Here is a 24,673-nt window from a genome sequence, read left to right as displayed (position 1 = left end):
TACACCTCGTACACACACGGCTCCGCTCCGTACACCTCGTACACACACGGCTCTGCTCCGTACACCTCGTACACACACGGCTCCGCTCCGTACACCTCGTACACACACGGCTCTGCTCCGTACACCTCGTACACACACGGCTCCGCTCCATACACCTCGTACACACACGGCTCTGCTCCATCCACACTATAAACCCCTCCTGACCCCACACATAACCTTCCCCTCACCCAGCACCATGACACCCAGCACAGCAGAGTCCTGCACACACTGAGGAGCTGATCATGTGACCCCTGACTCCTCCCCTCCACGTGACATCATCACAGGTCCTGGAAGCACAGAGCAGCCATATATCTAGTGTGCGGCTCTGCAGGAGGAGGTGAGTGGAGAGTCCCCATTACTGGGGCAGGGGGCATTAACCCCTACAGCTCTGAGACTTTCTTGGGGTTTTTCTCTTGCTGATTTCTATGAATCGTGAGGTTTTTGTTCCTTTTCCTCTGATAGATACAGACGCCCCAACTATGAGAGGCCGGAAGTGAGGAAACCCGTCTGCCCTCAGTCCTCGGCCCCTTTCTGCCCTCGGTCCTCGGCCTCTTTCCTGCCTTCAGTCCTTGGGCCCCTTTCCTGCCCTTGCCACCTTTCTTGTCCCCGCATATGAAGGTTCTTAGGACCACATTTTGTCAATTCCTGTATACCCATCAACCGCGGCAAGGTGACCTTTCTTTGATGGGACCCTATCCTGGTGTCATGCCTCTCCAGGTCTAAAATTCTATAAATATATGGGCAGATACTATCTAGCATTTATTAAAACAACCCTGTGTCTGTTGGGCAGAGAGAACAATGAGAATAGCAGGCTGTCTACACCTCCAATATATACTGCAAAAAAAAAAAACTGCATCTCCAAATAAAACATAGCGAGTGTGAATGTGAACAGGTGCCAGCTGCTACAACTACAGGAAACACAAACAAAAGGATACAGCAGCACTCCTTGGTCTAGGAGAGGCCGTGAGAATAGGATAGGGTGTCATCAAATAAAGGTCACCTTGTCACAGGTGATTGCAATACAAGAATTGGCCAATTGTTGCCCTAAGAACCTACATTTTTCTCACCATGTTTTATGCAGCATTATTGCAGATTAAGTTTCATATGTTCTATGTTTGCGCATGTCTTGGCACCTACAGAATGTGGCTGTACCCTTTTTGTTTCTGGCTTTGTGTAGCTAAAGCAGCTGGCACCTGTTAACACTTGCTATGTTTCATTTGGAGATGCAGTTTTGGTGTTTGAGTGTTTTTTTGCAGTAAATATTGGAGATGTAGACAGCCTGCTATTCTGACTGTGCTCCCTACCCATCAGCCACAGGATTGTTTTAATAAATGCCAGATCGTATCTGCCCATATATTTATAGGGGTTTAGTCCAGTAGAGGCATGACACTTGGATAGGATCCCATCAAAGAAAGGTCACCTTGCCGCGGTGATGGGCATACAAGAATTGACCGATTTTTGCGCTAAAAACCTTCATTTTTCTAAGTATATTTTATATAGCATTAATACGGTTTAAATGTCATATATTCTATGTTTGCATACAAAGGACTGTTGCATCCTTTTGTTTGTGTTACATGTTATTTACTCAACCAGTTCCTCCTTGTATGAGCAGTTTCAGCAAGCTTTAGTCTAATGTGTATGGGAGCCTTAAGAGGTAACTTTAATAAAATGTTATAAAATAATAAAAATACCATCGTGCTGAGGTCCTCGCCAATCTCTGTATTTCCTGGTTTGTGCCAATGAACTGGTGGTTCCTACAGCCAATCAGTTGCCGGAGCAGTTGCCGACATAGCCAGTGATTGGGAACATGGATGAGACGTCTTAGTCAGCAACTCATCTTATCTTCCAGTCTGTACGAGACATGAGAGAATACATCATCTACACGCTCTATTTCCTGATATGTTTCCTTGTATTATCTCCAGTAATTGTATTATTACACAGGATTCTTTTTTTTTTTTAAACATATTTTATTTGATGTCAGCAAGCACATATCATCAACAAAAGAACATGTTGTTGCATTCCATAAAATTTCTCCGGATTGTACAATGCTTCTGCTACATCATTTTCTTTTTCATTGGCACAACAATTTCATCTCCATAGAATTATCTTAACAAAAATTTCCTTTAACTTAACAACCTAACCTATTTGTTCAATTCAGTTGGTCCTTTGGATGCTCCCTACCTTCAGTGTCCCTGCAATGTCTTCCACACAATACCAAGACGTGTGTTCAAATGCTTTAATTAACTGGGTGATTTCCGTCTGTGTGAAGCTTTGCTTAATAAATGTTCTCCACTTTTTGAAGAATCTTTTAGTGGACTTCTCCTTATGTTTTTCCGAATCCAGTTTGTCGTACATCATTATTGTTTTTAGGGTATCAACTATTTCTGTATTTCTCGGAGTCTGTCTTATCAGCCAATTCCTAAGTAGGCATTTCTTGACTACAAGCAATACTACGTGTATTACACCTGGAATGTGAGCACTTGCTCTGTCAGTTTCCTTGGGGCTTCTATACAGTGAAACAAACAGGACTGAGGGGTGACAGGTATAACTACTTTCCAAATCTTCAATATGTACGCCACCGCGTCCTCCCATACCCCCCTCACTCGTGGACATTCCCATATGCAGTGAAACAGTTTTGCATTATGGAGTCCACATTTAGGGCAATGGTCCAAGAAATGCACTGGTGAGCTGCTATGTGGTATATTAAAGGCGTAAATTGCGTTGTGTACTAGCTTAAATTGCATCTCCCTCCATTGTTCATTTATCATTACTTTCTTAACAGATTCCAACCCCTTAGAATTTTATCATAGATGTCCGGATCGCCCAGAGCCGTCTCCCAGGTTTTAAATATTTGCTCTTTCCAGGGGCCCTGTACTTGATCTCTCAATCGATGGTATATGATGGAAAGGGATTCATGTCCCGCTCCCTGACCAATCAATACATCAAAACTTCCCTTCTTTTCAGCCTTCCCGACCTCTTTTACCACTGATGTGTAATGTCTTGTTATTTGTAAATATTGTAGGTAATGGTGATTTTCCATGTTAAATTTTTCCGATACCTCCGCCCAGCTCAGAACTCTCCCCTCCTCAGTTTTCAGTAAATCACCCAACCTCCGTATCCCCCTCTGCTTCCATCCTTGAAATAATTTGTTTTGAGACCCTTGAATAAAATTTGGATCCTCCCACAACGGGGTAAATTATGAAAGACAATAAGGGAGTCTATACAGGTTTCTCAGTGCTCTCCAGGCCCCCACCGTGTCCTTTATTAAACAGCTCTGTTTCACGTACGTTGGTATTTTATCTAGCTTCATATGTAATACCGCTACCAAGTTAAAAGGGCTTGTTACCTCCCTCTCCAGCTGAACGTTAGAAAAGAAGGTTGTCCCATTGATCCAGTCTTTTATATGTCTGGCAAGCGCCGCTAAGTTGTACAATTTAATCATGGGCATTTGTACCCCTCCGTCTTTTTTCTGTAGAGACAGCTTTGAGTAGGCTACTCTTGGTCTCTTTCCCTGCCATAAAAATTTTACAAACGATTTTTGCAACTTGTTGATATTGGTGTGTTTCAGCAGTAAGGGAATAGTTTGTAGAGGATAGAGCAAACGGGAAAAGCTGATCATCTTTATCAGATGTGCTCTGCCAAACAGGGACAGGGAAAGATTTTTCCACCTGTCTAGCTCTTTAGTTATTTTTTCAATTAGGTGTGGATAGTTAAGTCTATATAATGACATTGAGTCTCTGCCTATTTTAATTCCTAAATAAGTGATGTAGTGGGGGGCTATGGCTACTTCTATTCCCTCACCTTGCCTATGTCCCAGGGGTGTCAAATATAGAATCTGACTTTTACTGATATTTATCCTGTAGCCTGAGAAGGAGCCAAAGTACGTCAGTTTGTCTATTATCTTCTTTAGTTGGTTTTCTGGGTCTGACATAAATAAAAGCATATCGTCTGCAAAGCAGGTTAGTTTTATCTCACTATTCCCCACCTTGATTCCTGAGAAATCTTCTGATTTTTTTAAGTATTGGGCTAGTGGTTCAAGGGCCATGTCAAACAGGAGAGGGGACAGGGGGCACCCCTGCCTAGTTCCCTTCTGTAGCTGAAAAGATTTTGACAGAAAGCCCATTGTGGAAATTCTAGCTTCAGGCGTAGCGTAAAGTGCCTCCATATAGTTCCGAAAAGTACCCATTATACCAAATTTATCTAATACTAGCCCTAACCAATGCCAATTTACATTGTCAAAGGCCTTTTCCGCGTCTAAGGCCAATAACACAGGGTTCCCCTTTATCAGGCCCGGTCTTTTTGTTCCATCTAGTACCGCCAACACTGTGCGAATGTTGAATACTGCTGACCTATTTCTAACGAACCCCACTTGATGTGGTCCTACTATCGATGGGAGGATCAATGCTAGCCGGTCTGCCAGGATTTTAGAGATTATTTTAATGTCTTGATTTAACAGCGATATGGGCCTGTATGATGAAGGGTCCGAGGGGTCTTTTCCTTGTTTGTGTATTACCTTAATATACGCCATATGGCCTGACTGTAGTAGAATTTTATTTTGGAGAGTGTAGTTGAAAACTTTTACTAAAGTGGGCATAACATCTTTCTGTAGTATTTTATAAAATTCCCCCGTCATTCCATCTGGGCCTGGGGCCTTGTTATTTTTAAGGTTTTTCACAACTGTTCTCACTTCCTCCTCTTTTATTGGGGCATTTAATATTTCCCTGTCCGATTCCGTAATTGTGGGTAATGACAGATTGTTTAGGAAGTTGCCTCCTTCTGTGTCATTTGCTGGACCTTTTTCATATAGTTTTTTGTAGAATTCTCCAAATATGTCATTGACTTTCTTTGGGTCATTGTGGCTAGCCCCAGGTGGTGTTTGTATGGGGAAACGCGTTGAGGTGGAGATAATCTATTTTCAATGAAGTTGAAGGCTCACTTTCATCAATAAAAAGGGAATTGTTGGAGAGCACCTTTATATACCTCTTTGGATTTATATGGACTGAAATCTTCCTTCCATACTATGGCGCTGCCTGAACCATTGTGTGTGTGGTCCTAAAGATAAGTTTGGGCCCTGACTCCATCCCTTATATGTGAACCTTCATTTCTGACAACTGTATATGTTCATTGTACACATTGTCTCTGTATTTATATGCAAGCGACCGATTTGGTCAATTACTTATACCTGTATATGCACGTTGGTGGTATGTTACCTTAATCTTAAATAAAAATTTATAAATTTGGAATAATTGAACTATTTACTAGCCCCAGATGGGTCCCTCAAATGAGTTATGGATGTTAAAGGAGTTATTCCCTTTGCCATTCGTGCCAGAAGCGAACCTGCCTTGTTCACGAATCTAAAATAAAGTGATGCAATTCTCTGGCCCCTCATCCTCTCTGACCTGTCCACCCACAAGTCAAATTCTGCTTTCTCTTTTATCCACTTGTTCCTATTACCAATAGATGGATTATTAATGTAGTTTGTGTATGCTTCTCTGGTCCTTCTGCTGGCTTCAGTGTATGCTTTAGTTGTTTTATTTCGCAATGCTTTCACATATCCCATTATTCTTCCCCTTAGTACTGCCTTAGCTGCGTCCCAGTATAAATGGGAGTTTTCCTCATGCTCCTTATTATCCCATGTATATTCCTGCCACCACATTTTCACCAGTTTTTGGAAGTTCTCGTCCTGGGCTAAGTGTGAAGGGAATCTCCACATTATGTCTGTTCCCTTGGGGTAGGTCTCTTCTAGGTCTAGGAGTAATGGGGCGTGATCTGATATCACCAGATCTTGTATGTCGATCCTCCTCATTTTGTTGAGTAGACCATGTGTTAGTAGAAAATAGTCTATTCTAGACCATGTGTTATGGACATGGGAGAAATGTGTGTACTCTCGGTCTGCCGGGTGTGAGTTTCGCCAAGCATCTATTACACTAGTATGTTCTGTGAATAGATTCAGCACCCTGTCATGTGTCCTGGCTACCATGCGTTTGTGTCCTGTGCCCGACCTATCTTCTTTGACGTTCATTACCGTATTAAGATCCACTCCTATTATTATGTTCCTCTCAGGGTCCTCAAAAACCTGCCTCTCCAACTCCTGGAAGAAAATCTTATTACTCTCATTTGGTGCATACACATTATAGATTTTGAGTCGTCCACATGGGGTATCAAGCAAAGCTTTTTGTATTCTCCCATCTCCATCATTTTCCTGTGTTATTACCTTACAATTTGCCTGCTTATGGAGTAGTATTAACACACCTGCTTTATTATTTTGGGCTGAGGATCCCATCACTTCTCCCACCCACATTTTGGACATTCTGGTGAAATCCTGATTTTTCAAATGGGTCTCCTGAAGTAGGGCAATGTCTAGTTTAAGCTTCTTTAAGTGCCTCAATATCATTCGTCTTTTGTGTGGCGACTGCAGGCCTTTAACGTTCCATGACACCATTTGCATCCTTCTATACTACTTGAAATCTTACTTCTTATCCTATCTTAACTAAAACCTTCTTAAAACCTGTCCACCGCGTCTCTCTCTGGTGGTGCAAAAAAAAAAAAAAGAAAAGTCAATTAAACCAACAAAATAACACCGCTATCCTATATCCTTTGTAGGAAAACACAGTTGCGGACTTCACTTTTTTTCCCGCATGTATGTAGGGACTCCTACTGATCCCTCTTTCTCTCCTCAAAATATTTTCGCTTTCTTGAGCTTCCACACTTCACTTAAAGGCATGCTAAACATAGCTACATAGCTTCATAAATATATACAAGTATCCCCAAGCCCTGAGGACTGAAAGTAGGTTGAGCCTTGACCCAGTATATAGAGGCTCATTCCCAGGAGAGATGAAGGAAAAGAAAAGAAAAGAAAGAAAAAGGAAACAAAAGGAAGAAAGGAGGGAAGAATGGAGGAGGGGTCCAGAGGATGGTTATGGGAAGGAGAAGGGTTGTAAATGGGGGAGGTGTGAATGGGATGGGGGAGATGATTGGGACGGATTGGGTGGGAGGTAGTTTGTGGGTGGGAGAAAGTGTGTAGTCGGGGGGGGCAGGAGAGGGTTTGTTTGTGGGTGGAAAAAGGGGGTGTGGGTGGGGAGGGGTGGAAAGTAGTTTGTGGGTGGGGGAGTGTAGTTGGAGGGAGTGGGAGGGGAGTGTGGGTATGGGGGTAGAGGGAGGCAGTTATGTGTGGGAGGGGGGTGTGTTTGGGTGATGGGATAATAAAGGGGTTGGGCAAGACAGGAAAAGAAAAAGGAAAGAGGAAGAAAGAAGAAGAAGAAGAAGAAAAAAAAAAGGGAGAAGCGGGGGTATGGAGAGGGACTGGGGGTGTCCGGGTTATGGTAGAGTTAACGCTTTCAGACCCACATCATGAACTCCAGACCCCCATACAAATCCCCCTCCCCCCATTGCTCCTTTACAAACAGCATCAATACTCCACATTAAACATTAGCAATTTTGCCCCTGTATGGGCTATTTTATGTCCTCACCCCCTCTGGGGAGTAGCATCCCCACTCTTTGCCAGGGGCGACGATTTTGCAAAAGTCTTGTCCACATAGCGTCTTGCCTGATCAGGGGCCATGAATGTCTCTGTACCTCCTCCTGGGGCAAAAATTTTAAGGATGGCCGGGAATTGCAAAGCAAATTTTATCTTCTTTCTGAAAAGCTCTGTGCAGACATCGCTGAAGGCTCTTCTTTTCTTTGTGACCTCCGCCGAATAGTCACTGAATATCAGAATCTTATTTCCCCTTACCACCGTGGGGGATGTCTTCTTCCGAAATGCTTGTAAGATGTTAGTTTTTTTTTTTCCAAACAATTTTTATTGATTTTACAAAATTTTATACAAAACCATAGCAAAAGAAGTATGATTGCAAAAAAAAAAACAAAAAAACCCGTACATTCATTGACAGAATATTTAAAAGAAAAGGATAACACCTCAACATGGTATTCCAAACCATTTTTCGATTTGCAATGACATACAATGAGTCAGTATTAGAAAATCCAAACGGAACACATGTAAAACAAACCCCTGAACCCCTTTGTCATCCTGTAATATTTCCAATATCAATGTTGAGCCTTGTTGTTGCCGTGACGTCTGTCCTTCCCCCTTCCCTCGAGTCCCCGCTAGTTGAACCTTAATTTTCCCAAGCTACCCTGGATTTCATTTAGAAGGTACCACTCCGAATGCCTGAAAGGTGTCACCAACTTATTTCTTCCCGTGTGAAATGAGACTCTATAAAGGTTTTCCATCTCCCAAAGAACTTGGTAGTCTTATTGTCTTTGTCCCTTTCTGCTTCTAGTTTCAGAAGATTATGTAGTTCGCCAATGACTTCCCTTGTGGATGGGGCCTCCTCCTTTATCCAATGTGTTAGGATGCACCTTTTAGCTATCATGGCTATGTCATGTATGATTGCAAATGTCTTTTTATCTTGAGTGTTCAGTCCCCCTCTAACTCCACCCTCAAAGACGTGAAAAATCCACACCATTAATTCTGGTTTGCAGTATATTTTCCATGTTGTCTGAACCAATGTTCTGACTTGATTCCAGAACCTCTTTATTGCCCTACATTCCCACAAACCATGTAGCATGTCTGTTTTTTCCTTGTGGCATTTAGGACACCGTGCATTTTTACCCGGTATGTTGAAACCCAACACCGCCCTGTGCAATATCCTAAATTGGGTGTCTCTCCAGCTCTCATTGGTGACCTGCCTCCGCATCTGCACCCATCCTTTCAGTATGTCACCCACTACTTCTCGTCCTTTCAGTTGCTTCTCCCACGCTAAAAGTGTACGACTGTCTTCCCGGGATATTAACAAACCTCTGAATGTTCGGTATATTTGAGAGACATTCACACTTGTTACATCGCACTCCATTAGCTCGTCAATCATGCTCTTGTTCAGTTCCCTTCCAATCTCTCCAAGATCCCTCATTACTCCATGCTTCAATTGTTCATATTGAATAATGTGGAAACAGTTGAGGTCATATTTATCCAGCACTTCCCGTCCTGTCAGCCACCTTCTCTCTTCCACACTCATAACATCTTTCATTTTTCTAATGCCTTTCTCTTTCCATCTAAGGAACAGTTTATTCTCCCGCCCCTTGGGGAAGTTTGGCGATGCCCAAGGATTTAGATATTTTGATACCTTCCATGAAAGTCCCAATTTCCGTCTTACCAACCTCCAGGCCAGCATGGTGTCTCGGAATATAATTGAATTTCTTATGTGACCTTCGACCTTGGACAGTGGGGAGTGTAGAATGGACGTCAGGTCCCATGGCTCCGCATACTTGTGTTCCATGCCATGATCTGGGTGTCTGCTCGTTCCTCTCAGCCAGTCAATGTCTCATGATGCACACAATGTTGTATCCCATGACGTCTGGGAAGTTTATTCCTCCCTCCTCCACTGACTTCATCAGGGTACGCAGCTTTATTCTAGGTTTCCTTCCCCTCCAAATAAAATCTGCATACGCTGAGTTGAGTCTATTGACATCCTTTAGTGTTATCAGTAACGGAATCGTTTGGAAGGGGTACAGCAACCTGGGAAAGCTCATCATTTTTATGAGATGGTATCTTGCCAATAGTGGAAGGGGTAATCCCTTCCAGCCTCTCAGTTGGTTTATAATTTTCCTAATCAGTGGACCATAGTTCAATTTGTAAATTGATTCCACCGTCCTCCCTATATACACTCCCAGGTATTTAACTGATGATTGTGCTATAGGGATCCCATTCACATGACCCTCGCTTAAGTTTCTCCCAGTTGGCCCTTGACCTCCCTTCAAATATAGAATTTCGCATTTCTTTTTGTTCAACTTGAAACCTGAGAACGATCCAAATTTTTCAATCATGTCAAGTGTCCGGGGCAGGTCCGTGCCTGAATCTCCCATAAATAAAATCACGTCGTCGGCGAAAAGTGCTATCTTCATTTCTGCTCCCCTTATGTTTATCCCTTTGAAACTATTGTGACCCTGCAGCACCCTTGATAATGGCTCAATTGCCAGGTTAAATAGTAGGGGGGATAACGGGCATCCCTGTCTCGTCCCTTTCATCAGAGGAAACACTTCCAACAGGAAGCCTGGGGTGTGTATCCTTGCTCCCGAGTTAGCATATAGATTTTTGATGTAGAGTCTCATTTTACCTATAAGCCCCGCAGCTTCCATCACCTTGTCCAACCAGCCCCAATTTACATTATCGAACGCTTTCTCAGCGTCGAGTGTGACTAAAGCAGGCCTTGCCCTTCCCTCAGTACGCCCCAGTCGAACCGCATCAACCACTATAATCGTCTTCCTGATGTTGGTCACCGCATTTCTCCCTTTAATAAACCCTACCTGATGTTCTGAAATTAACCCGGGTAGGACCATGGCCAATCTGTCAGCCATGATTTTGGCCATTATTTTTAAGTCCTGGTTGATGAGCGAGATGGGCCTGTAGCTCGAGGGGTCATCTAGATCTTTAGTTCCCTTAGGTATCAATTTAATGTATGCTATGTTGGCGTTTCTAGGGATTTCTGTTCCTCCCAGGATTGCATTAAAAACTAAGGTTAGATCTGGTGAAATCAGATCCTTAAGTGCTTTATAAAATTCGCTATTGAAACCATCAGGTCCTGGTGCCTTATTAGTGTTGAGTTCCTCTATTGTTCTTGAAACCTCTTCCTCTGCAATGTCCGCGTTTAGGGCTTCTATTTCCTCTTCCGTTAAGCTAGGCAATTGGGCTCGTTGTAGCCACTCTGACACGTCAGTCATGTCGCTATGTCCTGACCCATATAACTTCCTATAATAGTCTCCCAGCACCCTGTTAATTTCCTTGGGATCCGAAGTTGCCCCCCCACCCCTTGTTTTCAATTTAGAGATTACTGTCATTTTTCTGTTACCCTTTGCTAAATTTGCCAACATCCTCCCCGCCTTATTGCCAAATTTGTGAAGATCAGCTTGCTTGTGAGACCAAAAAAGCTGCTCTTTTTTTTTGCCCACTCGTCAAAATCCCTCTTAGCCACCAACCACCTATCTTTTGCCATGCTAGACCTGTCCGTCAAATATTTAGTATATGCTATCCGCACTGTCTCGCTGTGGGAGTTGTAACTTTCATTCGTCTTCCGTTTAATCATGGCCGCATATCCCACCAAACGCCCTCTCAAGACCGCTTTCGCCATTTCCCAGAATAGTACTGGGGTCACCCTGTGTTCCTTGTTATCTTCTGAAAACTCTTCCCACCACTCTTTAATTATCTTGTGAAAATTGTCCTGTCTGAGGAGAAATGACGGGAATCTCCAAATAATGTCTGATCCCCTCTTGAATTTCTCTCTGAGGTCCACTCTCACCGGACTGTGATCAGAGATCACCATATTCTTAATCATACAGTTTTGTGCTCCATTCACAAGTTCCATAGACATCCAAATCTGATCTATACGTGACCAACTGCCGTGTGGGTGAGAGAAGGGCGTATATTCAATGTCGTGCGGGTGAGTTAATCTCCATACGTCTTTCAGACCTACATCTTCTAATGAAACGTCTTTGTGAGCTACACCTTTGTCCCCGGATCCTAACTCTCCCTCTCCCCTCCTTCTATCCTCCACTGAGTCTGGCACTGTATTGAAGTCTCCCGCCACTATGATGTTAGATTCCTTGTCAGCTAAAATTAGGGCTTTTAGGGTGTCATGAAACTTGCTTTGGTGCGTGTTTGGACCATAAACATTATATATGCTGAGTGTTCCCGCTGGACTAGTAAGGCTGGGGCCACACGGGCACTACTGCGATCCACTTGCATGAGACTCGGCTCGTGCTGGCAGTACAGCAGAGCCGAGTGTCATGCCTGTGTCCTTGCAACTGAGGTCCGTTCGTGCGAGCAGACCTCAGCTGCGGGGGGCGGGCCGGCACTCAGGAGAGGAGGGAGGGATTTCTCTCCCTCTCTACTGTGTAGCCGGCTATTGCCATTCTCGCACTGCACTAGCAGTACACCGATGTACCGCGAGTGCAGTGCGATTTTTCTCTCGCCCCATTCACTTGAATGGGTGCGAGAGAAAGAGACTCAGCTTACAATCGCAGCATGCTGCGATTGTTTTCTCAGTCCGATTAGGGCTGAGAAAATAATCGCCCATGTGTGCTGACACAGGCTAGAATTGGTCCGAGGGGAATGCGATGTTTTATCGCACTCCACTCGCACCGATTTTCTCGCCGTGTGGCTTAGCCCTAATTGTTAAATGCTGCCATCTTCCTTGGTCGTCCTCTTCATGAGCCACCACTTCATGACTGAGCTGTTTGTTTATCAGGATCAGTGTGCCCGCCTTCCTACCTTGTGCCGCTGCCCCATACACTGAACCTACCCAGTATTTCCTCATACGGAAAAAATCCTCCCTCCCCAAGTGGGTTTCTTGTAATAGAGCAATATCCGTTTTTAGCCTTTTCAAGTGTCTTAATATCATTGCTCGCTTATTAGGTGATCTGAGGCCCTTAACGTTCCACGTTGTTAAATGCACCATGCTTGTCTAGGTAATCTGCTCTTGTCAATGCTGCCCCTCAGGACCCCTACTTCAGGAAAGACACGGCTACCCACATTGTTCTCGTAATTGACTCCCCCAGGATGACATTTCTTTTCCCCATCTTGTAAATAAAACCTTTAAAACGCAAGAAAAATAAAAAATCTGCAATTATAAAACATGTTTTCCCTTTCAAGGGACTTTCGGCTTTCCTCGCCATGTGAGTGACTTCCCCTTTTCCTGGCCAGAATATGAGGCTCCCTATTCACCCCCCTGATAAACAAGTTCTGTGCTCTATCCCCCTGGTAAAACACAACGACCTTAAATATTATGTAAGGATTAAAGCATTATGTTATATATTATAAAACCTTAACGAGAGTTCGTCAGCTGGGCTAGTCCTGGATTTGTAAGGCTGCTTTCACACATCCGGCTTGAGCTGTGCGGCTCAATCCGGCTGTGCAAGCTATGCAACGGATGCGGTGAAAACACCGCATCCTTTGCATAAGTTTTTACATGCGGCCCGTCCGGTTTTTGCCGCTTGCGGCATGCTACTGAGCATGCACAGTGGCAAAAACCGCATGCGGCGGCCGGATGCGGGTTTTGCTGCATCGCGCCGCATCCGGCTGCCATAGGCATGCATTGAAAAATGCGCCGCGTCGGCCGGATGCGGCGTGATGCGGTTTTTTTGCCGCACGAAAAAACGTGCCAGGCAATTTTCCATCCGGCCGCCGCATCGGCTAAATCTGCCGCATGCGGCAAAAACCGGATGGAACGCAAGGCCATGCGGCACAATGCGGCACTAATTAAAGTCTATGCAGGAAAAACGCAACCGGCAGCAAAAAAAAAACTTGCGATTTTCCTGCAAAGTGCCGGATTGTGCCGCATTGCAGAAACCGGAGGTGTGAAAGCAGCCTAAGGCCTTTCTGTCAAACAGATCTGGTCCATCGTGCTTGAATCTAAAAAGCAATCCAGAGAGCGAGAGTGGAAGAATAGAGAGAGAAAGAGAAAAAAAAAAAAATTCCCTTTTTCTTTCCTATTTTTCACCCTTTAACACCGAGAGTGGGAAGATCAATCAGTTCTCTCTCTATCCTCTTCACGATGGCTCGCCCCTCTCTACGTGGCATCTTTCCTTGAACAAGGGGAGCAAATATGATCCTTGAATCGACTTCTACTGGATATTCAGATGTCTCGATGCCTCCCAGAGCGCTGTTCCCTGGGACCCGACCCAGGACTAGGCTGCTGAACTGGACTTCTGCTCCTTGCTCCGCTGATTTCAGTCCATGCTTGTCTGTTTGATTGTCCCCCCTCTCCTCCCGGGCCTGTAGGGGAACCTTTTCTGTGATATTCTCCTCCATTGGAACTTTTCTCCTGTTCATCTGGCCGGTTTTTGTCGTGTTGTGATATGAGGACGTTTTTCGCTTCCTTGTGATCTTTGTAATACGAGAAAGAGCCATTGGAGTTCCTGACCTTTAGTATAGCCGGGTAGAGTAATTGGCATCTTACTCTTTTGTTGTACAGGAATGTGCATATTTTGCTGAATTCCTTCCTCCGTTTAGATACATCAGCAGAGTAATCCCCAAAGATCAGCAGTCTGTTGCCTTGGTATTGTAAGGGCCGTTTTCGGTCTCTGAAAGCCTTCAGGATTTCCTCTTTGTGCTTGTAGTCAAGGTACTTGACTATCACTTGTCTGGCTCTTGGCGGGAGTTTATTACTTGAATTTTGACCTTCACCTTTGTTCCCCTGCTGCGGCCTTAATGGTCCCACTCTGTGGGCTCTTTCCAATCTAAAGTCCGCTTTTATGCCCAGCGCCCGTGGTAGCTCCACCTCACAGATATTGTCTAGCTGGCTCATCGATACCGATTCTGGCAGCCCCACAATGCGAAGATTGTTTTGCCTCGACCTGTTTTCTAGATCTTCTGCCTTATCTTTCAGGTATTCATTGGATTTTACTAAAGTTGCTATTTGTTCTTGCATGCTCTGAATTACCTCCTCAGAGTTAGATATTATATGTTCTGTTTCTGCCAATCTATTGGAGTGGTCATTCAGTTGTTTTTGCATGGCAGCTAATGAAGATTGGATAGTTGTCTCAATGGCCACTTTAATATTCTTTAGACAGGTGAGATGTCACTTCTATTGCCAGTCTTTTATAATCCACATTAAACTCTTGTGGTTGCTTGTTTTGGCCAGCAGATGGCGGTGTTGTCTTGGTTTTTTTTATCTGTAGTGAGTTTCTGCCTCCCTGATGTCTTGCAGGAATGTGATGTCAGTGGGTCTTGTTTTATATTTCCTTTGCCAGGGGTATGTAGTGTTAGGCCTTGTGCGCACTAGGCGTTTTTGCCGCGTTTTTAGCGGCGTTTTTTACCGCGTTTTTGTGCTGAAAACGCAGTGACATTGCTTCCCCAGCAATGTCAATGGGTTTTCAGAAGTGCTGTCCTCACACAGCGTTTTTTTTTAGCTGCGTTTTTGTGGTGACCACAAAAACGCAGCATGTCAATTATTTCTGCGTTTTCCACTGCGTTTTTCACTCATTGAATTCAATGAGATGTTAAAAACGCAATGAAAAACGCATATAGCCGCGTTTCTATGACTAAAAACGCAGCTATAAACGCAAGGGGTGGGCACTACAGTGACGTGTACAGGAAGAGGATTCCTTCTGTTGGTAAACACAGAAGCAGGAATCCTCCCGGTACCGTCACCGCTGCGTCCACCTCCCATCCTGTGCACGTCAGCTCCGTGCGGCGCCATGTCTGGGCGGGAGGTGGAGGCAGCGGCGAAAAACAAAGTGAACAGTAGAAAAAAAAAAATGTCATATACTCACCTGTCTGCAGGGTCCCGATGCCATGCCCGCTCCCATCTCCTCCCGGTCCCGCCGCTCTGGCGGTGTGCAGTCTCCCCGGGGCAGGACCTTGCTTGCAGGACCTGGCGGTGGATCACCTGATGCAGTCACCTGACGCATCAGCTGATCGCGGTGTCGCCGGGTTTTTCGCGCCTGGCCGGCTATCAGCTGATCCTGCCGTCAGGGGACTTCATCAGCTGATTACCGGCAGCTCCGGCAGCGATCGTATAGGATCAGACTCCTGTCCAATCGATCGGTCCAGGAGCTGCCGGTAATCAGCACAGCACATAAGTGAGCATTATTTTTTTTTTTTTTTTCTACTGATGCATCTGCTGATTGTATAATCGGCTTTTATGCAATCAGCTGATGTGTGATGGCATTCAGGCACTTGATCCTGACACATCATCTGATCGCTTTGCCTTCCAGCAAACCGATCAGATGATATTGGATCCGGATTGGACGGCGCGGGACCCTGACCCAGGATTACTGCGGAGGGGGGTTTATTTCAATAAAGATGGAGTCACTAATTGTGTTGTGTTTTATTTCTAATAAAAATATTTTTCTCTGTGTTGTGTTTTTTTTTTATCATTACTAGAAATTCATGGTGGCCATGTCTAATATTGGCGTGACACCATGAATTTCGGGCTTAGGGCCAGCTGATAATATACAGCTAGCCCTAACTCCATTATTACCTAGCTAGCCACCCGGCTTCAGGGCAGCTGGAAGAGTTGGATACAGCGCCAGAAGATGGCGCTTCTATGAAAGCGCCATTTTCTGGGGTGGCTGCGGACTGCAATTCGCAGTGGGGGTGCCCAGAAAGCATGGGCACCCTGCACTGTGGATTCCAATCCACAGCTGCCTAGTTGTACCCGGCTGGACTCAAAAATTAGGCGAAGCCCACGTCATTTTTTTTTTTAATTATTTCATGAAATAATTAAAAAAAAAGGGCTTCTCTATATTTTTGGTTCCCAGCCGGGTACAAATAGGCAGCTGGGGGTTGGGGGCAGCCCGTACCTGCCTGCTGTACCCGGCTAGCATACAAAAATATGGCGAAGCCCATGTCATTTTTTTTTCTTTTTGGGCAAAAAACTGCATACAGTCCTGGATGGAGGATGCTGAGCCTTGTAGTTCTGCAGCTGCTGTCTGCTCTCCTGCATACACTAGTGAATGGAGGATGCTGAGACTTGTAGTTCTGCAGCTGCTGTCTGCTCTCCTGCATACACTAGTGAATGGAGGATGCTGAGACTTGTAGTTCTGCAGCTGCTGTCTGCTCTCCTGCATACACTAGTGAATGGAGGATGCTGAGACTTGTAGTTCTGCAGCTGCTGTCTGCTCTCCTGCATACACTAGTGAATGGAGGATGCTGAGACTTGTAGTTCTGCAGCTGCTGTCTGCTCTCCTGCATACACTAGTGAATGGAGGATGCTGAGACTTGTAGTTCTGCAGCTGCTGTCTGCTCTCCTGCATACACTAGTGAATGGAGGATGCTGAGACTTGTAGTTCTGCAGCTGCTGTCTGCTCTCCTCCATACACTAGTGAATGGAGGATGCTGAGACTTGTAGTTCTGCAGCTGCTGTCTGCTCTCCTGCATACACTAGTGAATGGAGGATGCTGAGACTTGTAGTTCTGCAGCTGCTGTCTGCTTTCCTCCATACACTAGTGAATGGAGGATGCTGAGACTTGTAGTTCTGCAGCTGCTGTCTGCTCTCCTGCATACACTAGTTCTGCAGCTGTCTGCTCTCCTGCATACAATGAACATTTTGAAGAAGGAAATGACATCAGACCTTTTTTTTTTTTTTTTTTCATCAACAATCTTTAATGGCATTGTGCACTGATTAAAAACGCAGTGAGCAAAAACGCAGCAAAAAACGCACCAAATCGCGGCAAAAACGCATGCGTTTTTGCCGCGTTTTTTAGCCGCGGGTGCGTTTTTTAGACAAAAACGCACAAAAACGCAGCGTGAAAAAAACGCCTAGTGCGCACATACCCTTATACTTTTTCTTTGGTGGGGTTGTCTCACTCTCCTCTCCCTGCTCCGCTGCCTTGCTGAATCCTCCCGCCTTCCTATTTCTCAGTGCTCCCCCTCCTCCATGCATCCATCTTCTTCCTCTCTTGTTTCTCCCTCCATGACCCCCTCATCCTCCCACTGTGATCCACCCTCTTCTGACCCCTGCATCCACCTGTCTCCAACTCCGTTGTAATCTGTCTGCTCAGCCGCGTCCTCCGTTGCTCTCCTGCTCCCACACAGATCCATCACGTCTTTCTCCTTCACTTCAGGCTCCGCCCCCAGCAGACTCTCCGGCGCCATGTTCAGCTCCTCTGCTCTTCTCATATCTTCAGCGTCGCCGCTCCTCCCGGGTCCCTCGCTGCCACTGGCACTCCTCAAAAGGTATCTGTCCATTGCGCTCTTCCTCCTCTTCCCCGCTGGATAAGATGTTAGTTTTATCCACCAAGTTCAAATATCTGACAATCACTGGCCTGGGTCTTGGAGGTGTGTTTGCACTTGTGTGCTGGGCTGGGGGTCCCACTCTGTGTGCCCTTTCAGCCTTGAGTGTATCAGCAATCCCCAGGGCGTGAGGTATGTCCTCCATGCATATCCCCATTAGCTGGTGAGGGGTGATAGTTTCTGGGAGCCCAATGATTCTTAAGTTGTTTCGTCTGGAGCGATTCTCGAGATCATCAATTTTATCTGCAAGTTGCTAAGATATGGTTCAGCCTAGTGACTCTTTGCACCTCTCCCAGCTCATCCTCTGCAGTGATGAGTCTATTCTCCACTGTAGCCAGTCTTTCTGATTGCTGTGAGATGGCTTCCTGCATTTGCTTCAGGGCATCAAGACACTGTCTGCTCCAGCATTTCCTGAAGCTTGGTGGTTAACATCTTTACCACCTCATCTGCTAGGGACTTGTAAGAAATGCTGAGACCTGCAGTGCTTATCTCCTGCTCACCCCCTCCCTCCTGCTGGGTAAGCTGATTACCAGGTTTATTGCTTTTCCTGGGCTTGGTCACCTCCGGAGCCATTTTAGCATTAGCAGGGCTATTCCTCTGGGCTGGGGAACATCCCTGTCCTGCAGTCCAGTTCTTGTGCACATACCTCTCCATTATGTCTGAGGGGCATGCACTCTATCTTATCTCCTCTTTCCCACCTCTTATCAGCTGGTTTGTGTGCTAGGACTGCAGGGGTCTTGATAAAGAAGCAGGAGCTCTCTTCACATGCTGCCTTCCATGGGAGCACAGGAGTCGGAAGTCCCCACACAGGATTCTTTATGATGTTACATCGTCATCTTCTCTCCATTCAGGTCCCTACAATATCGGATCCTTTCAGTGGAGATCTTCTATAGAAGAGAATTCTCCTGATTGCCCCGTGAAGGATGAATATGGACAAGGACAAGATGGCGGAGAGGATATTACACCTCACCCTAGAGATCCTCTTCCGGCTTACTGGAGAGGTGAGAGATTCTGATGACGTCACATTACATTATTCTTATCTATGGGAATAACAGATGGACAGAACTGGAGAGGGGAGGACTCTGGAAATGTCTGTAGTGAGATTTATTACTGTGTCTCTCCATAACCAGGATTACACAGTAGTGAAGAAGACCTCTAGTGAGCGCTGTCAGGACCCTGTGTCTGAGGGATGGGGAAGACCCCTGAGCCCAATCACGGGGCCTCCACCTCACCCCCCGATACATGAGGACATCAATGACCAGAAGATCCTAGAACTCACCTACAAGATGATTGAGCTGCTGACTGGAGAGGTGACACTGCTGGGAATGCTGGGACATTATACAGTAACGCTATGAAGGGATCGGGGGGTGACGGTATCATTGTATGTGTCAGGTTCCTATAAGGTGTCAGGATGTCACCGTCTATTTCTCCATGGAGGAGTGGGAGTATTTAGAAGGGCACAAAGATCTGTACAAGGACGTCATGATGGAGGTTCCCCAGCCCCTCACATCACCAGGTAATAGACAGGACTAAATACACACGGCCTATAATTATCTGTATGTAAAGAATGAATTGAGTCCCTGTATGTGTTTCCTCCAGTTCTATCCAGTAAGAGGACAACACCAGAGAGATGTCCCCGTCCTCTTCTTCCACAGGACTGTAAACAAGAAGATCCCGATGTTCCTCAGGATCATCAGGTAGATGGAGAGAAGGTGCCATGAAATCTCCCTATGATGTGTAGACGGCTGTGAAGGTCTTGTGCTCAGTCTTGTTTTATCCACCAGTATTATATGTGTTATACTTGTGTAATGAGAACTGTGGAGATGGCAGGATTAGAGCTGATCATAGATGTGACTTCTCCATCTGTGACTTTTACAATATTTGTTTCAGGGTGAATATCTGACCCATATTAATACTACAGAGACATATGTGAGGGGTGATGAGCGGTGTAAAGAGGAGATTCCTACATATGACTACCCAGGTGAGTAGTGACCACTAAATGCAGAGAAGTTACAGAATATTTAATTTAAGTGCTGGAAAAAAAAAAAAAAATATATGAAATTTTGACAAAAATAGAGTTTTCCTTGGACATGATCTCGTACTCACTGTGCTTCTGACCTCCGGATTCCCTGTTGAGTCATAATTTGATGAAACGCGTTGGGAAGGAGGGATGTGAGTGGTGACTGACAACTGGGAACCTGGGGTAATGTGTGGCAGCCATTGCCTGTCCCCCCCTGTGAACTATCAAGTCATTGGTACTGGGCTCAGGACATCAATTAGTGAGACCGTTGCTTTATTTCTCAGTCACATTTAATGTTGTTTTTGCATTCTGCTGTATACTTGGAGTTATTTATACAGCGTAGATGTGAATGGTGAGTCTTGTGATGATTTTTTATGTCTGGTTTGAACACATGCGTCACAGACCACCATGGTACCTGTTCACACAGGTTTTTCTTTTTGTGTGTTGTATGTCATTGGGTACTCAATTTTAACTGTGGTATTAAAAGTTAAGTTTTAATTATTTCTCTACCCCTGCTGTATATTCTGTTTATTTGGTAGATATCTTTCACACGCTGTACCTAAGGTCCTAGCAGCTAAACTAAATATTGTGATTTGAAAAAACCAAAGAGAAAAATTGTATGAAAAATACCCTGAATAATAATGAATAAACTGCAAGTGCTTAATAACAGGGTACTTAGTATATACATTTTTGCAAAAACGTAAGAAGCCATCCCACCTCGTCACGGTGTACCCATCTGGAACGGTCCCTAACCAACTAAAGTTAAAACCATTGGGGGGCGTGACCTGGACGGCAATGTGAAGAGACGTGTTTTTGGAGCTCTCCTGCAAACTCCCTTGATAAATCCCTGAATACCGCTGTTATCACTGCCTCAGCCGGCTGTCAGGAAGATAAGGTGGTGAGGACTTGTCTGGGGTGAGTCTGGTGGATGCAGAGTGCCATGGTCCGTCGTAGGCAAAAAGATAATGGAGTCGGGAAAGTCCCCAGCTCTCAAGATGGTGCCATGATAAGGCAGGAAGCTGAGAAAGTTAATGCAGCCTGTCAGGAGAGGATGCAGATCGCGGCAAGGCTGGAGAAGTTGGCCTGGACTCCAGAGAAATCACTTCAGCATATAGATAACAGAGGTGAGATGGGAGAGGAGGGAGAAGACAATGCCAGCTCTGATGAGATGGGGGATGGTGAAAAGCAGCAAGATAAGACAGGAGAAGTGGAGAAAACACATAGTCCAGAAAACCCCACTTTAAAGGACGTTTTTGCAGTGGTGTCTTTTTGTAAAGAGGCTCTGACTACCCTGACAAAGCAAGTTAAGGGATTACAGGCAGAGGTTGCTGACATTAAGAAAGACCTCAAGAAAGCAGATCTGAGGACAGCGGCTGTAGAGGAGAGAGTGGGGATAACAGAGGATCATATTACAAAACTACAACAGTCTGAAAAAACATTTGCACAGCAGATAGCTGAAATCATGGCAAAAAATGATGATTTAGAGAACCGCTCTAGAAGAAATAACATCCGAATTGTCGGCATCCCTGAGAAAGCGGAAGGAAGAAACCCCACTGAATATGTAGAAGACTGGCTCAGGGGGAAAATGGGTGCTAATGTCTTATCCAAGCTCTATGCCGTGGAACGTGCACACAGAGTCCCGATGCAGCCACAACCAGCAGGCAGGGGCCCTCGCACTATGCTAGCCAAGCTCCTCAACTACAGAGACAGGGACACTATACTGCGAAAGGCAAGAGACATGGAGGATCTTATGATTGACGGCCAGAGAATTTCCATATACCCGGACTACTCCATTTCTGTTCAAAAGCTACGTATGACTTTTACAGGAGTAAAGAGGCGCCTGCGAGAGGTGTGGGTGCAATACTCAATGATGTTCCCAGCTAAGCTAAGAGTGATGGCTTTGGAGCGGGTGCACTTTTTTACAACTCCGGAGGAAGCCATGCAGTGGTTGGACGCAAACGAAAAGCGGATCCGTTTGAAGGAATGAGCTGACTGTCTGAATCTGCAGTGTGTTGGAGAAGGCCGGCTGAGGCTCTACAACATCCTTAGGAGCTTACAGGGGACCCTTCTTGTGTTTTCTTTTTTTTCTCCCCTTTTTTTTTTTTTTTTTTTTCTTCTTTTTCCTCCTTCCCTTTGGGATTGAGGTAGTATGCAGGGGGAATGTGAAGGGTTTGATGTGAGCTCCGCAGGACATGGGGACTGCCTAATTAGGCGCGGTGGTGGTATTTACAATTTGAGATTCCAGTTTAATTACTGTTCGCCATTTTACTGTTATATTGGTTGAGTGGAATATGATTATACATAGACAGGGTGGGAGTGGAGAATTGTTGGAAAAGGGACGAGTTTTAAAATGTGTCTAAGAGGGGAAGGCGAGGGAGGTAGGGGGGAATTTAGTAGGGATTATGGACCAGGTTTGGAAAACCCGATGCTTCACGGGAGTACTCAAAAACAGGAAGTGGTAGGGAGCAGGAGGGGAGGGGAGCAGGGGGGGAGGGGGGAAAGGGGTAGGGTGGAGGCAGCATGGGGAGATACTACAAGGTTTGATGGTTTTACTGGGTGGGATAATGGGGGATAGAATTAAGGTGTTGAGTTGGAATATTAGAGGGTTATCAGATAGGTCTAGGAGAGCGGCATTAATTAAATATGTTCAAGACCAGAACCCATCAGTAATATGTCTACTAGAAACGCATCTCACAAAGGAGACAACACATGTTTTAAATAGGAGATGGGTGCAGAAGGCCTATCATTCCACCTTTTCCAACTATGCAAGGGGTGTATCACTGCTGATCCATAACTCTGTGCAATATGAAGAGATAGAAGTGTATGTGGATAAAGAGGGACAGTGTGTGGCCGTCAAGTGTAAAATATTTGGCAGACTCGTGTATAGCTGCAATATATATACCACCTCCATATAAGTGCACCAAACTAAGGGAGATAAGGGAGTTCTCTGAGAAGGGGGGAGTAATCCCTTTTTTACTAGTGGGGGACTTCAATAATGTGATAGATCTGTACTGGGACAGGAGTGGTAGACCTCCAGGTATCCAGGATAGTTGTATGACTTCGTTTGGCACTCTTATTGGGGAACTTGGAATGGTAGATGCCTGGCGAGTGAGGAATGGGAGGGTATCCTGCTTCTCTTGTTATTCGGCTTCGCATAACACTCTGTCCCGCATTGACATGGCTCTAGTTAGTGATCTGATGGATGCAATGATAGGCGACGTGCAATATCTGACAAGAGTGATTTCAGATCATAGCCCAATTCTAGTGTCCATACGACGGGGGACCCTGACAGGGGGAAGGAGGGGAGAGTGGAAGCTTCATCCAGCATGGATCCGTCATATTAATATGGGGAATATAGAACGGGATCTTGGGGATTTCTTTATCCACAACGAGGGTAGCACTGGTCCGCTGGTGGTATGGGATGCGATGAAGGCATACCTCAGGGGGCTCCTGTTCAGGGATATCTGTAAACGTAAAACACAGACGAGGCAGGATGAGAAAGATAGCCTGGAGGCCTTAGATAAGGCAGAGCTGGAAGCAATCCGGAGTACTACTACGGACACGAAGCAAAATCTTAGGCAGGCGCATGAACAGGTTAATAAGATGCTTTTGGAGAAGGCGGTAAGGAAGCAGGCATTCCAAAAATTGCATTTTTATGAGGAGGGAGAAAAAGTTGGTCATCTATTATCGGTCATAGCTGCAGCTCAAAGGAGTAGCTCATTTGTGCATGGTATGGACACGGGGGAGGGGACACAGGTCACTGAGGTTGAGGAGATCCTTGGGGTCTTTAAAGATTTCTATCGCACGCTATATTCTTCTATTGGAGAGATGAGGGTTGAAGAGGTGGACTCATTTCTTGAGCGAGGTGAGCTTCCGGTGTTGTCTGTAGTGGATAGAGATAAACTGGAGTCACCTATTACTATTGATGAACTGGAGGACGCTCTGCATGGCATGAGCAATGACAAGGCACCGGGAGCAGACGGGCTACCAGTTGAAATTTATAAACAGTTAGAAGAAATCCTATTACCCAAACTATTGAAAGTCTTTGAGGTGGCGGAGGGGGAAGGTGTATTGCCTGAATCTATGAGAGAAGCAATAATAGTAGTAATTCCTAAGGAGGATAAAAATCCGAGGCTTCCAGACTCTTATAGACCTATCTCGTTATTAACAGCGGACGTGAAGCTTCTGGCTAAGGTGTTGTCAAACCGGCTGACTGGAGTTATATCTAACCTAATACATATGGACCAATCAGGGTTCATGGCCAATAGGTCGACAGCTGCTAATATCAGGAGATTATATCTTAATCTACAGTTGCCGCCTGACAACCCTGGCCGGAGGGTGATTGCTTCGCTAGATGCCCAGAAAGCGTTCGATAGTGTTGAGTGGGGGTATCTGTGGAAAGTGTTAAAACATATGGGTTTTGGCCCACGGTTTGTAAAGTGGGTGCAGCTGTTGTATAATAGGCCTACTGCTAAAGTTAGAGTTAATGGTATGACCTCCTCAGCGTTTGAGTTGCACCGGGGAACGAGACAGGGCTGCCCACTATCGCCGCTCCTATTTGCTATTGCAATAGAGCCTCTGGCGGCGGCCATTAGGAAATCAAAGGAGATCCATGGATTTAAGTATGGGCATTTAGAGGAGAAAATAGCTCTTTATGCTGACGATTTATTACTTTTCTTGGGGGATCCATCAGCCTCATTGGATCATGCCATGCAGATAATAGAGAAATTTGGAGACGTTTCGGGACTGACCATTAATTGGTCTAAATCAAGCCTCTTTAAAGTGGATGGGGAAGTAGCCTGGACAAATGAGGATACTGGGGCTAACAAATTGAAGAATGTGGACGAATTTAAATATCTAGGTATCAAGATATCTCTGCCAGTAGA

At 45.2% G+C, this 24,673-nt stretch overlaps 1 protein-coding gene across 1 annotated transcript in view; it reads left to right on the top strand.

The window, feature by feature from the left end:
* The first annotated feature begins 314 nt into the window (after window positions 1-314).
* LOC142312235 (uncharacterized) overlaps window positions 315-24,673 on the top strand; it is a 95,934-nt gene continuing 71,575 nt past the window's right edge. Inside the window, exons 1-6 of the mRNA XM_075351149.1 lie at window positions 315-376; window positions 18,619-18,768; window positions 18,898-19,077; window positions 19,160-19,283; window positions 19,367-19,464; window positions 19,658-19,748. Of these exons, the coding sequence (XP_075207264.1) occupies window positions 18,691-18,768; window positions 18,898-19,077; window positions 19,160-19,283; window positions 19,367-19,464; window positions 19,658-19,748 (571 nt within the window). The 5' untranslated portion in view covers window positions 315-376; window positions 18,619-18,690. The remainder of the gene's footprint in view (window positions 377-18,618; window positions 18,769-18,897; window positions 19,078-19,159; window positions 19,284-19,366; window positions 19,465-19,657; window positions 19,749-24,673) is intronic.

This window comes from Anomaloglossus baeobatrachus, chromosome 5, assembly GCF_048569485.1.
Source record: "Anomaloglossus baeobatrachus isolate aAnoBae1 chromosome 5, aAnoBae1.hap1, whole genome shotgun sequence".
Classification (NCBI taxonomy): Eukaryota; Metazoa; Chordata; class Amphibia; order Anura; family Aromobatidae; genus Anomaloglossus; species Anomaloglossus baeobatrachus.
This window is presented reverse-complemented; position numbering and strand designations above follow the sequence as displayed.